The sequence below is a fragment of the Camelus ferus genome, chromosome 7, assembly GCF_009834535.1.
Source record: "Camelus ferus isolate YT-003-E chromosome 7, BCGSAC_Cfer_1.0, whole genome shotgun sequence".
NCBI classification, from domain to species: Eukaryota; Metazoa; Chordata; class Mammalia; order Artiodactyla; family Camelidae; genus Camelus; species Camelus ferus.
This window is the reverse complement of record NC_045702.1, coordinates 50,371,317-50,387,136: the sequence shown is the minus strand read 5'-3', so window position 1 is coordinate 50,387,136 and position 15,820 is coordinate 50,371,317. Positions and strand designations below refer to the sequence as shown.

The window sequence follows — 15,820 nt, the reverse complement described above, 5'->3', positions numbered from 1 at the left end:
ACAATATGATTAAATTAAGAGACAAAGCATTCTTTATAATCTGCGAAAGTCTATATATGCACTGGTAGTAACTACATACAGAAATGAAAAGCCATCCATTTTGGAGTGGCCTTATGATTCACAAACCAACACCTTAAATCTTTATAATTACATTTGTACTTATTTCTCAGTTCTTTTCCCAAATATAATTCCATGTTTCCTAAAATTAAATTATTTACTTTTATTTAAAGTAATTTTATAAACTTGTAACAATACAAAACTTTTAAAGCACAGTGGACCAGCTAAGAAATTATCTTTTATCAATTTCTATGAAAAACTGGTTAACAAACTCTGGAACAATCTATCTGAACACTAGCATCTTCCTACCTAGGACTCCCAAAGATGGTTATGGAAATCTCAAAGCTCTATTTTAATACTCTGAAATGCCTAATGGAAGACTTACATTTATCTAATATGAAGTTGTAGGGTTTAACAATAAAGTCACACATATTTGCTTTTGTTTGCAATTCTATCAATTAGCTAGCTAGCTGCTAATCAGAAGTGATGAAAAATGGGTGTATATGTGCTAGAATAATAAAATACAATGAAAATAATTACTAAATATAACTTATTTATAAGCTCTCTGAAAATGTGAAATCAATGGGAAAAAAGTAAACAAAGGCCCTTAGAATTCTTGAAATGGTTGGCAATACTCAATTTGCCTTGTCAAAAGATCCTAAACAATGTTGTATATAGCGTGGCAAGCCAGTCTCATTCTAGATAGTGATGTCCTTACACTTCCCTTATAAAATCTCTTCCCCATCTCTTAACATCTTTTGAATGTCAATGGATCCATGGTTCTTGTTCTGGTTAGTAGCCTTTATAAGATGTCATTAATTAATAATTAAGGAAATAGCTCATGTAGTTTAAGTATCAACTCATCCCAAGAGCATTTCTCTTAACAAATATATTAATCAACAGACATAATTTTTTACTAAGCACTTACTATGGGCAACAGAGTGTGTGTGTGTGTGTCTTTAAAAAGAGCTCTGAAAGTTCACAGACTCTCCCTTGATGCATAACTCATCACATCTCAGGATTTCTCAAAGTGAAATACAAGAAACTCTGTAAGTCTCTGTATTTAGTCAGGGTTCTCCAGAGAAACAGAACCAATAGGAGATTTTTTTTTTTTTTAAGGAAACTTACTGTGAGGGATTGGCTCACAAGATTGTGGAAGCTGAGAAGTCCCACCATCTGCTGAATACAAGCCAGGAAAGCCAGTTGTGAAATTCAGTCCAAGGCCTGAGAACCAGGGGAGCTGATGGTATAAATCCCAGCCCAAGGACAGGAGAAGATGAAATCTCATGTCCTAGTTCAAACAGTAAGGTAGAAAAATGGCTGGGGGCAAATTCCTTTTTCCTGTTGTTGTATTTAGGCCCCTCAACAGATTGGATAGTGACCACCCAAACTTTAAGGAGCCCACCAATTCAAATGTTAATCTTATCCTCACCTAGCTATACCCTCACTGACTATCCAGAAATAATGTTTAATGTGGCACCCTGTGGCCAGTCAAGTTGATGCATAAAATTAACCACCACAGCCTCTATGGTTAAACAGCTTTGCAATATGATGCAAATTATGCCAGCTTCTTTGAGAGTAAATCACCTTTCAAAAGCACTGAGAAGTCCTGCTTAATGTCCTTTAGGCAAATCTTTCAATTTGTTTAAACCACAAAATTTTACTTCCTTAATAACTATTAATCTGAGATTTCTAATAGTGCAGCAGTTTATGCCTTACCCATTTGTATCGTATTTGTTAACCACAAAATTGAGAATCAGTGTTAATATATAAAAATCAATAAATCTAAGTGGAAGTAACATAGCATGACTAGAAGCACTTTTTATGTAACATTTACAAATGCCCCATATTTGCATATAACCCAAACTACTAAGTGTAAATAACTACAATTTTTCTTCACTATTTTTAAAAGCACAAGTGTCAACAGGCTGGTAATAAACGCAAAAACAACCTCCAGAACACGCCATAGCACTGGTACAAATTCAGAATATTTTCCCCCATCATCTATACCTTTAGTTCTCTGTAATAACAGATGCTTAGAAATAATAGCTGTTGAAATGCCAAAAAAAAGTTTAAAAGTGTGCTTAATGAAAGTTCACTAATAAATATTTCATTACATTCAAATGTGAAAACTCAGATTAACTGAAGCAAACTCTTATGGAAATATTGCATATCCTAACTAAGTCTCACACATGAAGTTTACCCCTATTTAAAAATGAGTGGGTGGAGGCTGAGTTATTAAACAAATAATTTTCAAGTATACGACGACAAATTTTTCAACAAATATTGTAGGAGGAACATTAACAGTAAGAAGTCCTCAAAAAAAATTTAACTGGACATTAAGGAAAAAAAGTCTCATTCCTATATGGAAATGCAAAACACAACTACATAGTGATAGGCAGCAAGCCTTCTAAATACTTCAATTGTATTTGGAATGAAAATAATACAAACAGAAGCCAAAAGCTTTAAACTGAGAACTATGTTAACTCCTCTTTACTTTAAGAAAAAAAAAAAGGCAAGACAACCTACTGGGGTGTACTTTCAATTCACAATCTATCATACCTTGCAGGTTTCAGAGTTCAATGTACAAATTAATTTGCTCAGTTGAGTAATTTTGCCTTTTAGCTTAACTTAATGTAGCCTTAATTGATCACCTGTGTAGTATCTCACCTCTGAAAAGGTTTTGGTTTTGGCAAAATGCAAAACCAAAAAGTTTCATATGAATATTTATCATTATCATTTCATATGAATGTTATGTATCTATATATTTGATATCCCCACCTCAGTTTAAAAAAACAAATTAAAAATAGTATATCGATGATTATCAGCTCCAAAAAGTGATGCATTCCATATTGAGTGACAGAAACAGCACACTATTTGGAATAAGAGATCCTAGGTGGAACTACTGACAATCAGTTGTATGATTTTTAAGCAAGCTATTTTATTTATTTATTTTTATTGTGGAATTTAACTTAGAAGACTTTTTATTCGAAGACTGTTTTACTTTTCTATTCAGTCAACACCCTATCCCCCTTCTCCCTCCTATACACTGCATGAAACATAAACTGGAATTTATAGCCATCTGCAGGGTGAATTTCTGGGATGCCCTTTTTCAAAGATTCTGGAATCCAAGTAATGCTTTTCTCACTGACTATAAGCTTCCTTGAAGATCATTAACAGAAATTTCATAAGATTGACATCTTTAAACTCGGAACCTTAGCACTCAGCAATTTTACAGCAGGATTTTCCTTCAAAAAGTGATTTTAATTTGCCTCTATCCACAACGACACTAAAATTTCGATAGCTTAGAATCAGTATGATTTCTTTAGCATGCTGTATCCCTGGTATTATTACTCTGTTCCATAAATAGGCAATCTGAAACAACAGAAATCAAACAGTAACAATAGAAATAAAAAACAATCATATTCCTAGATTTTAAGCCTTTCTGAATTCTAAAGATGAACCTACACAGGGTCATCTTCTCAGGGTACCTCCTGACCAAGAAAAACAAATATTTCAAAAAACAGATCATACGTATCCAGTGTTCACATCTAATCCAGGCTCTGGAGTTGCGTCCTCAAACTGGAGTTGCGTCCTCAAGCTTGATTCCACTTTGAACCTTAGCTGAGCTACAGCTAAACTTGAGCTTTTAATAAATCATTCTTGATTAAGCAAGCTATTTTAGCTCTCAATCTCAGTCTTCGTGTGTGGATAATGGGGATAATATCACCCATCTTAATGTCGAGATGTAAAAGAACCAAGCAGATTGTATACTTCACCACTTTTTGAGCACACGATATGCCTGGTTAACATGAGAATCTCTCAGAACCTAGCTCACCATTATACATTTTGAGATCTAACAAAATAAATCAAATCACATCCCTCAAACCGCTGATCTAAGTTAGCACTAAGAGAAGCAGAAAAAAGGAATCCCACACTACAAATTTTTTAGTAATCGATATTGAGTAGAATTTTATATCTAAAATATTTCAAAATCAGACTATTTCTGAGCCTGATCCAAAAAAAAAAAAAAGAAAAGAAAAGGTAAGGTAAAGCAAAAAGTCATTCTCAAGTAACAATAATTCCCAGTTTATCTACTACAATATTCAGACAAGGAAGTAGTATGTTTTAAAATCATGAGAGCTGAAAACTGCTCATTGAGAGCAGAATGGTCAGAGTTCTGTACTGAGAGTCAGGAGATGGGATTCTAGTTTTGCCTTTGCCACTAACAACTGTTTGACCTTGGACAAGTCTTTGAGCTTCAGTTTTGTAATCTATAAAATGACTACTAACAACCATAGATAAGATCCAAGCACCATTTAATCTGGGTCTAACTTTGGAGAGGCGATACAGTGCAACGGTTAATGATACATTGGGCAGGGACTGCCAAGGTTGGAACCCTGGCTCTGCCACTTAAAAGCTATGCACAGCGCACACACACACACAAAACACTAAAGCACATCTAACTACTATCATTGACTTATTGTTTAAAATATTTCACTGACACATGTAATTATTTTGAAATACAGAAGCTTAGAAAAGTTCAGTCTTTCCAAATCAAGACCCTCATTTAACTCAGCAGGCACTGAGTTCATGTGAAACCATTACAGCTCTTCAAAACGTGCTAACTTAAGTCAACTTTAATCAAAAGATCATTTCAAAAAACATTGTACATTAGCAACACCACTGAAAACTTATTATAACGCTAATTATTCCCACCAAGAGGTAAAAATACAACTTCCACTACTTATAAGTCTTCTTTTTTAAACCTAATACTGCTAATGACAGCAGAAGCTTATGATATACTGTAATCTCTGGGAATGAAATTAACCATGGGAATAAAATTAACTACAGGAATGAAAAATCTGTGAAATTTAGAAATACAAAGTGAACTACAAACTACTAGAAATAAGTAGTTCATGAGTTAAAATCAACCAATAAGTATTTACCAGGTACAGCACATGCCAGGCTCTGTGCAGATTATTAAATACAGTTTGTATTCCTCAGAGTTTATAAAGTTGGAAAGGCAAGTCCTTTATTACCATATTTTCACACAACAAAAGCCACTCATTTACAAATACTTTCATTTCCTTGTTAGCCCAAGTAGGAATACTTCCCACTGCCCATTAAAATTGTTTCCTACCCTTAGTTCAGTTCACAAAGATGCCCAAACTAGTCCCTGACAGCTGACGCTGGAATCTTCACAGGGCTTCAAGTGAATAGCTTCTAGGATACATCCTCAAATCCACAAGCTTCAGAATTTATCTTTAATGACATCTACACCAGTATATACCACAACACGTAACTGTGTTAACTTGGGTCAATACCTAGTTACATCAAATTAGTTCTTTCCCTTAAAGAACTGCTAGTAAAGGCAAACTCTACTGCTTCAAGAAGTCTGCTTTTATGCAACGGACATCAGGGAAACTGATTGGCTAGTCACAGTTGCCCTACTTCCATTTCAGGACCAAAGGAAAAAACTGTTCCACAGAGAGTACCAAGAGAGCCTCAAGCAAATCAGGAGGGTAGATGCTAAATTGAACTTTTCCGATTCTCGCGATTTAAACGAAAGGTGACGGGTTGGGGGTGGGGTGGGGTGATATAACTAGGCTATCCAAGTGTCGTCTGAAAAAAAGAAGGTCCTCCTCAGGAAGTAGTCAAAGTAGAGGATGGGAAACAAACCGGTGTGGCCGAGTGACAAATCCAGGATGCCAACCGAGCTTGGAAGTGGAGGGCCCTGGAGGCCAGAGAGCCGAGAAAGGAGAGACCTCGGGCAAACCCTAGGGGAACAAGAACCAGCAGCAACGCAGAAAGACCAACGCTGCCACAGAGCAGTGTGTAAGGAGACACCACGAAGGGAGCGGCGAGCGAGGAGGCAGCGACAGCAGGAGGGAGACTAGTGCCAGGGGCGACGCGCAAGTGGCAACTGCGAAGAGGCACAGGCAGCCGGAGGTGGTAGGACTCTGTTGAGTCAGCACAGTTTCTACTCAGGGGGCACTTGTAGGATCCCAGCTGCTCCTCGCGCCCCGGGGCCCGTAGCGGAAGATCGGGCCGGGAAGCTGCAGAAAGGATGTTATTGACCCGCCAGCACCGGCCCTTTCCCCATTTCACAGGTAATCACTGGCCACCGTCGCTGCTTACCTCTGTTAACATTATTACACCCAGGGGAAGTGAGCTCCTCCCTAGCCTCGCCGCATGGCAACAGCCGTAGCAGCAGCGAAAACTGCCTGAGCCGCCGCCAAAGGCGGCAGCAGCTCCTCCAGTCCTCTCCCGGGCGGCGGCTTTACTCGGCTTCGCTGGCTTCCCCCCGGCCCGGCAGCTCGCGACGGACGCGCCGCCATCATGGAAGAGCGACGTCCGCGTCTCCCCGCGACGTGCGCTCCCATTGGCGGGCGTAAGGGCCGCCGGCGTCTCGTGACCGTCGCCATAGCGCCGGCGCCCGGGGAAGCGGAGGCGGGCGGCCGGAGACCCGCTCGGCGCCAGTGTTAAGGGCCCTTGTGCTGGGCTCCCAGGCCGACTTGGGGCTGTTGGGAGTAAAGAGAGGCCCCAGTGCAGGGCCTGCGCGGGAGCCGGCGCGCGCGCCCGGGGCGGCCGCCCATCCTCCGCCTCACGCCGGGGTCGGCCAGCCCTGGGGTAAAGCGAGACAGGCAGAAGCCGAACCTTGGACTGATGGCGCTGCGGACCTCGCGCGTCTCGGGGACAAGGTGGCAGTTGTCCTGTAGAAAAAATTCCCTCTCGCATTTCCCTGGCCCGGTGGCGACCGAGGAGCAAGCGAGGGAGGTTCGGCTTCCTCCACAGTCTGGGGTTTAAATATGATCTGAAACTGCTCCCCGCTCAGTCTCTCTCCTAAACTTTGACAGAAACTTTCCTTTGTCCTTTCCAGTCCTCGGCGAGTTCTCTACTGGGGTGCGCGACAGGTTGTAGACGTGATACAGGCATATCAGCTTTACCCTGATCGTAGCAGTTAAGACTGTCGCTGATTCGGTGATTGGCCAGCACCTGCATTATCGTGAGGGCTTTGTTTTGCTCTTTGCAAGAGACCGCTAAAAAAAATTAAAGCAAATTTTGTGCTTTAACTTTGGTCTCTGCACGTTTACTGACTTGTTGATACAGTGTTGAGGGTGGGGGCGTATCATGGTGAGCAAATTTCACCAAGTGTCATTGTAAACAGTCCCAACATAAATGGGACTGAACTCTAGAACGCAGTGTGCATAGAAGCCCCTGAGACTGACACCTTTCTGAACCCGCAGCTAGATGAGTTACAATATGTGAAACTGAAGGTAGTCACTTCTACCTGATTTATAATGTAATTTACCTGAACTTACTGTCAAGGTGTGTACTCTATTGTGTATTAGAAACCAGTTTCCAAGGAAGTTGACCAGTAAATTTTCGGATTTGACATGCAGAATCCTTCCATCTCTTTTAAGAGGGCACAAAGGCATTTCAGAAAAGTAAGACCAGCTGAAGTAGAAATTCCTTCCCCTTTACCAGAGTTCCCCCCCAACCTGTTCCTCTACCTTAACAATAGTACTATTGTGTAAGATGAAATTTACTTCATACATTAAAGTCTCAAAACATTAAGTAAAGGCATTACAAACTTTGTGGAAACAGAATGGTTCATTTAGGTAATCAGGCAGAAATTCAGGATAAATCCTGATTTTACTCAATTCAACTAACTGAGACAAAGTAGTTTTGCTGTTGTTTTAATCTATATTTGATACATAATTTACATATTACTGAACCAGCAAAATTCTGTTCTCTGCAGCACAATAAAATGTGTTACAGAAATTGACAAAATAAGCCATGAATAGGAAATAAGATTGGAAAATAACTATCCAGTCTGAGATATTCAGGGAAACTAAGACATACTAGAGACAAGGAACCTGGAAAAAGATAACTATTCCAACCTGTAAATAAGAAAACAGTGGAGGCTCATTAATATTTAAGATACTAGTAAATTAAAACTGTAATTTAGGTGTCTGGTTTGAGTAGTTTTCTTTCACATATTTTTCCCATTCCAGAAGCAAGGCATTTTCACTTATTTTAAAGGTGGTAAATTAAGTATAGACACAACTTGAGGTTTGTACCAACCTGTAATACGACATGGATATGCATTTAACATTGAGAAGTTTGTAGACCTAGGAGCAAGCCAAAATCATTAGCTCCAAGTTTTCTCAGCCAGAGTTCTTTCTGTGACCTAAAAAACCTAATGCTAGCTAGCCTCCAAAGTCCTACCGCACATCCACCTCTCTGACCTCATTTCTACTAAGCACTGTTACAGTTACCCTTCTTCTATAACAGCATGGCATCTTCTAGCCCTGGGGCCTTTGCACTGACTGTTCTCTATCTGGAAGGATCTTTCCACCAGATACGTGCATGGCTAGATCTCTCACTTATGTTCCATCTTTGCTCAAATGTCACTTTTTCAAGGAAGTCTACTCTGACCATCCATTTAAAATGTTGCCCCTCCCCCAGCATTCTCATAAAAGACTCCAATAGGAAAAGCCCTAATTAAAAATGATTAAAAACAAAATCCTTGGTGTTGAAAGAATCTTGTTTTTTTTTTTTTTTTTTTCTAATTGATCATTGTGTGTTCCTATCTTGCAATTAATGGGGGAATTACTTTTACTGTCACTAGAATACCGGAGAGAAGTTTGTGACAGAATTGTAAACTCAACTTTTCCCTTCACCTTATATCACTTGCTAATATTTTCAGTGATGGTAATGAGCCCGCAGCAGGTGTGTGTGTGTGTGGGGGGGGTGGGGTGATGAAGATAAAATATGTTAAAAACTAACTTTCTTCTGTATATCTTGGGCATGAGTCAAAGTTAATTTGCTAGCAAGGGAAGCAAAGTAAATAAAGTACACCATTTCAGAGAGTTGTGGAAGTTGAGTTACAAAGTTGGGAAAGAGAATGCTTACAAAAGCAGCTAACTTTAAAAAAATAAAATAAGCACCTAATCTGGCACAGATTGCGGTTTCATCCCATGTGATCTTAAAAACATCCTATCAGTTGTTGCAGAGGAAACCTGGGGGAGGCTGACCTGAGATGCCACATTCTTTGGCTATCAATCAGAAATTTAAAACAAAACAAAACAATCCATCTTAAGGAACACATGATAAGGATACATCTGTGGCTGTTATTGCAAAAGGTCTGACTCCTCAACAGCAGTGTCCAGTCTATCCAATTAACATAGGAAAGGATGACAAAAAGAGGTCAGAGGCAAAAATCAAGTGTGTGATGCGTTTGAACAGGCACTGCCAGTGATTTCTAAACCTCCAAACAATTCAGAATATCCAGTTTGCCTATTTTTTTAATTTTAAAGCAAAGAAGAAATTCTACATAGTCAGGTTGTCATATAATGACTATAATTCAAAAAACTGGAAAAGTATAGCATCAGCCTCTCAAGCAAATTATGTCTATCAAACAGTTGTCACATTTAATCTTTTGACTTCTTAAGCCATTTTATTAACTCTAGTTTCTTCATAATGCAATATCATCAGTGTCACCTACCACCTCTACTAAACATTAAGTATGTTCCTTAACAAGGTCCAATATCAAAGCCAGTGAACCAGTATTGAAATAATGCATTGTCAACAGAGGAGACACATTCCAGGAACAAATAGCAGATACCCTGATTCTTACAACTTTAGCACAACAGTTAGAAATTTCAGGGCATTTAAGAGTGATCTGTGCTTCAAATAGCTTAGCATGTGCCTTTTTCTACATGGTTTTTTTGAGGAAATACTGAGGCAACTCAAGAGTAAAAGGGGCAGAAATGATGTGAAGCTTTCCTAATCACAGATGCAGCCATAAAATAATAATGTTCAGAAGTCTCTTCAATAATAGTTCCATAATGGTACCAAGACCTCAGTAGAAAGGATCATATTATAAATGCATAGAGGTCTATAGTGTATTTCAGATAGATAGACCATTGACAACCCCAGTCAATAGTTTTAAAAATATTTTCACATCGAAAAAATTAGAACTTGAGCACTTTTCAAACAGTTAATTCTCAACTATGAATACTGTTTTCAGTATCTGGGCCAGGTGCTGTGGCAGGCATTTCACATACATTTAACGATTGAAAAAAGACCATCACAAAAATAGATCTGATTACTGTTCAGGCCATGAGAGGTTTAGTACCCTTCCCCAGGTCACCTATCAAAGATACATATTATCAACATGATTTTAATGTTGACTTTGATCACCTGGTTGAGGTAGTATTTATCAGGTTTCTTCACTGCAAAGTTACTTTTTCCCCTTTCTGTACTATACTCTTTGGAAAAAAGTCAATACGCACAGCTCACACTTAAGGAACAGTAACATGCTCCTCTTTGAATACAGATCTATATAAATTATTTCAAATTATTTCGCATAGGACATGTGTCTACTCCATTTTTCATTGATTCAATCATTTGTTTATATGAGTATGGACTCAGATACTTATTTTATACTTTGGATTAAATCCAATGCTATTGTATTTTGTTGCTCAAATTGTCTCATCTTTGGCTGTTGGGAGCTCCTTCAGTTGTCGTATATCCTTTTAAAATATTCCCATCAGTGGAATGGTTTTTTGTTTGCTTTTGTTTGTTGAGCACTTCCTCACTTTCTCATACTATAAGATACTCCAGCCTTATTACACTCTAGTCCTAGAATCAGCCATTTCTCTAAGGAACTTTTGTTCCTTTATTGGAGAATGGTATTAGAAACCAAGATCTAGGCACTGGATGTGTTCTTTGTTACTCATGGTGTCCTTTCTTTTCAGCCCTTGCAGTTGAGAAAGCAAGGAAATGTACGCATGTGCACTAATCCATATATACACACCTATCTATGTATAGTTCTGTTTGGAACCACCTATACCTATATGAAACTAAATATAAATTCATCCTGATGGCTCCACTCTAACCCATTACCAGACGGATCATTCTAGCCTTCTCTTTTCTTTCTTTTTTCTTTCTTTCTTTCTTCTTTTTTTTTTTTGTGGCTTATCTGTAAATTTTCACCCCAACAGTGAGAAACCTGGTTCCTACTATCTGCCACCCATTTATTTACTTGTTCAATTTCAATATGCATGTATAGCAGTATCAGAATTGTTAGCCCATAACCCCTTGTGGAATAATTTTATTAACTAGAGTACAGTGTCTAGATGTAGTTTATTTTATCCTGAGTCTTAACAAATGTCAGTCATTTCCAAAGTTGCTTAGTTCAGCACCTTTTCCCCAACTCCTTTCAGTGAGGTCATTTCTTATATTTGTAATACAGTTACACTCTCTTGTTGCAGTCTACTTTCTTTCTTGACATTCCCTCCAACAGCCTAAATAATTTGAATTTTTTTAATTTGCATAGACTAATTTTCACTCTTTGTACTGTCTTTCGACAAATGCACTATGTCGTATCATACAGAATAGTTTCACAGCCCTAAAACATAAAGGAAATGAGAAATGCATGATGAAATTATTTTTACATTTTTACATATAGACCCAAACAACTAGTGATTTTATCGAAGAAACGTCACTTGGATGTAGATAGAGATATCAATAAATATACATATGCATCTATATTATATACCTCTATATAAGATATATTGGGTACATAATACCTGATATTAACTTCTTGCCATGTGCCAGGCTTCAGTCTAAGTGCTTCACAGCCACCCTAGAAGATAAGAACTGTTATTATTTCCATTTTACAGATGAGGAAACTGGGACCCAGAGAGTTAAATATTTTATCCAAGTTACACAACCAGTAGTGGAGACAATATTTAATGAAAAAAATAAAAAATATACATACATTTGTGTGTACCCTGTATAGTTATATAATGCAGAATTATATGTATGTATATACTGTGTCTTCAAGTATATTAAATCAGGTAACTTTAAAAACTTAATTTTTTCAATGGCCTTGTCCCCAATTTCTTGTGCAAATCATAAGAATACTGACTGGTCTTTGACCTCCTGTTTCTGCCTTCAGCCAAAGGAGGAAATGAGAAGAGGAATCAGTACTCATAGATAGGACCTAATACGTCCACATATTTCAGGCTTACCTCAGCTAGTTCCATTTTCACAGAGTAAGGGTGAAATCAAAGACTGCTATTACATTGCTTCCTACTTTAATAGCTTAACAACCAAGGTTAAAAAAAAAAAAAATTGTTCTAAGAACTACTAGTGTTTTTAAATGGTAACATATTACACAAATTGGCATCAGGTTAATGAAACCTATCTTTACCCTTGAATATGTGGAGATCTTTCTATTTTCAATAAAAATTTTAAATTTAAAAATAACTGTAATAGATGTACACACAATTGAATGGAAGAGATATTAGACATATGCCGCATAATACTGGCTGTGGAATGAGAAGAATAGAAGCCTGAGAAGATTTGCATTGTGGTTCTGTCTTTGCTATTAAATAGGTTTAACCTTGGAAGGGAAAATTCATAATTCGGTGTCTTTTTCTGCAAAGTTAGGAGGTTGAAATATATAATTAAATTATGTGTATATTACTGTGTACATTCATACAGTCAGTTGTTATTTGAAGCGCTGGGCAATGCACTGTGGTTCAAGATCAAATGCTCTTTTCTTTCAGGTTTCTTTCCATTTTAAAACTGTGGTAATTATGATAGGAAGTAAGCTGCAGTTCATTTTCCTATCACTTTCCTTCAGCAAGCATATTCATCATCACCTTTTTCAAAAACCATGCTACCGAGCAAAGGCTGCTGTGAACTGCTTTCCGTGTAGTAATGAACTCCTTGAATTGCCACCTTTCCACTTAAAATGAGACACCTCCTACCTTATAATGGTCATGTGTATCATTATCCATGAACAGAGAAATCAAAAAAGTCAAGATAAGATCTAGTATAAAAAACAAAGCAAATAATCAAATAAAAAGTATTTAAAATCACAATACTTTTGAAATCTATAGAACATTCACCTAATTTGGATGGATAAGATTTAATCTTGTTCACTAAATCAGCAAAATGCTGAGGGCTTCACATTTTATTTTTAAAAATAGATATCCTTTTCGGGTTTTCCTGTTGCTGGGGAAGTGTTCTTTCTGTTGCTAACAGAGAGCTAAATGTTCTGCTTTGAATGGGACATGTTTGTTTTTATCAGGAGAGGCAAAAGGATGAATGAAGGAATCCCTTTTTTTAAGTTTGTGTTTCTATAAGTGAGATGTATGCTTTCTGGGTAAACGCATACGATTGGCTATTTACCAGAGTATCCTTTAATAGAATTACGGAATTTGCTCATTTGTTTACACATTATTTTATTCACTAAGACTTAAATGGGCTAACTATTTAATTTTTAAAGATCACAGGGTTATAGAATTCATATTGAAACATCTATTACCATTCAATCTCTAATGGTTAGAATGTACAAAGAGGTATCATCTTTGCATTTTTGCCTGATATAATTTAGCCTCAAAAGGAGGAGGGATTAGAAATAGATGAGATTTGGCTTTTCCTTCAAATCTTATGATCATATAATTAAAGTACAAACCATCTTGCTTTTCATCTGTATATATTACTGTTTGTACTGTTTAGAGCAGGAAACTGAAGGGGGAATATCACAGGCAAGCAAATTTGAACAAAATATTACTTTGGTGTACACTGCTTAAAACTGCATTTAAAAAAGAAAAAGGCCATTCTGGCTATCCTAAGCTTGAGGTAAGAATTACAGAATTTTTTTTTTATATGTAGTTTTCTTAACCTACAATTAAATTTTATATTATCACTACCTTAATTGTATTGTAGTACTCTGTGAAAGACTGTTGATTTTTTAAATAACAGCTTTTATTTTGTTTGAAGCTGTGTCTATGGGTAATTTATCAAGTTTATACTTTACAGTTATGCCAGAAATTTTGGTTACACTGAAACTCTACGCTGTGAAATGTAATTGAGTTTTCATCTTCCAAATTTCATTTTGTGTCTTTAGAAGTAAATTGTTAATCTGTAAGCCATTGGCTTTTGGGAAAGAGGGAATATTTCATAACATCTTTCTAAGTCATTCTGTGGCACAAGGATGCTGTATTGGCGGAGTCATTTCATTTTCCTCCTGGGCATTGAGGGAGATTACAAATCTATCTATGTGGGGTCAGGCAACTAACTCAAATTAATGGAATGTAGCAATCCTCCACTCTCGGCACCTTCCAGGGTGACCTTGGATGCTACCTGAGATAACAGAGACTTGAGATGGAAGGAACCATACAGGAGAACCTGTCCACCAGATAAAAAAAAAAAAAAAAACAAAAAAAAAAAAACCCAAAACCAAAAAAAAAAGCCCAACTTTGGACTTTGCATAAGTGACAAGTTCTTTTATTACCATGGGTTGTTGTTACAATGTTAAAACTCTCTTTAACTCTACTTAATGACAGTAGAAAGTGTCTAACCTGAGGAATCCTCACTTTCCCCCTATACCTTCAAAATGAGGGGACTGTTTTGATATTTCTTAAGGAGATCCTCAATCATTACATGCTTTTTAAGGAAAACCACTTTAATAAGTCGTGGCCTGGGTGTTACAGTTGAGACAGACAGAGACAGACACACACATGGAGCTGCTAAAAATTTCTGGGGGAGGGGAATGGGCTAAAGACCTTGTTCCATGCTGTCTTCTCAGAAAAGCAAACCAAAGAAGATAATGGGATAGAAAAGACAGTCAGGGACAGGCATGAACCAGAATCAGGACCAGTTGTTCTGAAAATCTTGAGCACCTTCCCAGAGAGTTCTAGTAGCCACAATCCAAGTATGTGGCCCAATTAGGAACTAAGGAGGGAGTACAGACAGGTGTGTTTGGCCCAGGAATTCCATCAAAGAATGACTTCCTGGTCACCTGGAAGGTTTTGCCCTGGGGATGTCTTACAGGTACTCCTCACCTCTGACAGAGTCTCCCACACTGAACAGTTCACTCGGGAACAAGGGAACTAATGTTTATTAAACACCTCCTCTGGGCCAGGTGCATTATGTTTCTTGTTATCTTTAAACCACCTGGTAAGTAGTGTTAGCCCCATTTTTAAAATGAGGAAGTTAAGGCTCAGAAGGTTATTTAATTTGTCTGAGTTCTCTGCTAATAAATAGCAAGTTGATGTCAACTTTCCAACTTGAAACTCAACTCTTTTTTTTTTTTTTTTTTTTTTTTTTACTGTACCTTCCACAACCTCAGCCTCAGATTTGGGAGGTGATATATACCTTTTGAATGGCCAACAAAAACCTCTCTTTTCCCCAAGCGTTTCCTGCTTTTTACAGTCCAGATCTCTTGAGGATCTCTTAAAATAAACTATCATTTATCTAATGATGACTTCTTATTTCAGTTTACCCACTTTTCCCCCTTCTCATACAAGAAGAGACAAAGCTATGAGCCCAATAGGGTTTTATCTTATTTCTTGTGTTATTTATCAAAATCTAACCATAGTTCTACTCTAATGGAAACACTTCTTAACTCTCTTGACTGTAAAAGGCTAATCTCATACATTTATTGGATTTTTCTTATTGATGATCATGCATTATATTCAGCTAATCTCACAGAACCCACTCTTGGCCTCTTTATCATTGACAGCAATGTGATTTTCATGTGTCTGCCTCAGGCCTATTGGGCTCGGTCTCATGCCAAACCTGTACTGTAAGCTAAGAGTAACTGGTCTGTTTCCTTCCTTCTGCCTCCCTTTCTAAGCGAGACAGAGCTGTGTCAGTTCTGTTCTCCTTCACTTTTCTCCCTCGGAGACTTATACTTTTGTGATTTTTCCAGACTTATTACATCCCTCTCTCT

The 15,820-nt window shown here is 37.7% G+C and overlaps 1 protein-coding gene and 1 long non-coding RNA gene across 4 annotated transcripts in view; one reads left to right on the top strand and one right to left on the bottom strand.

The window, feature by feature from the left end:
* Positions 1 to 6,904, bottom strand: part of SNX13 (sorting nexin 13) — a 110,978-nt gene extending 104,074 nt beyond the window's left edge. The window contains exon 1 of one of the 3 annotated variants that reach the window (XM_032483891.1): positions 6,199 to 6,904. In XM_032483891.1, the coding sequence (XP_032339782.1) occupies positions 6,199 to 6,798 (600 nt within the window). In that variant the 5' untranslated portion in view covers positions 6,799 to 6,904. The remainder of the gene's footprint in view (positions 1 to 6,198) is intronic. The other 2 variants (XM_014563890.2, XM_006190139.2) reach the window with 2 other exon arrangements.
* LOC116664942 lies at positions 5,461 to 8,605 on the top strand. Its single transcript, XR_004321497.1, has 2 exons — positions 5,461 to 6,170; positions 6,941 to 8,605. It is a non-coding gene; the product is annotated as an uncharacterized LOC116664942 (long non-coding RNA).
* Positions 8,606 to 15,820: the final 7,215 nt, after the last annotated feature.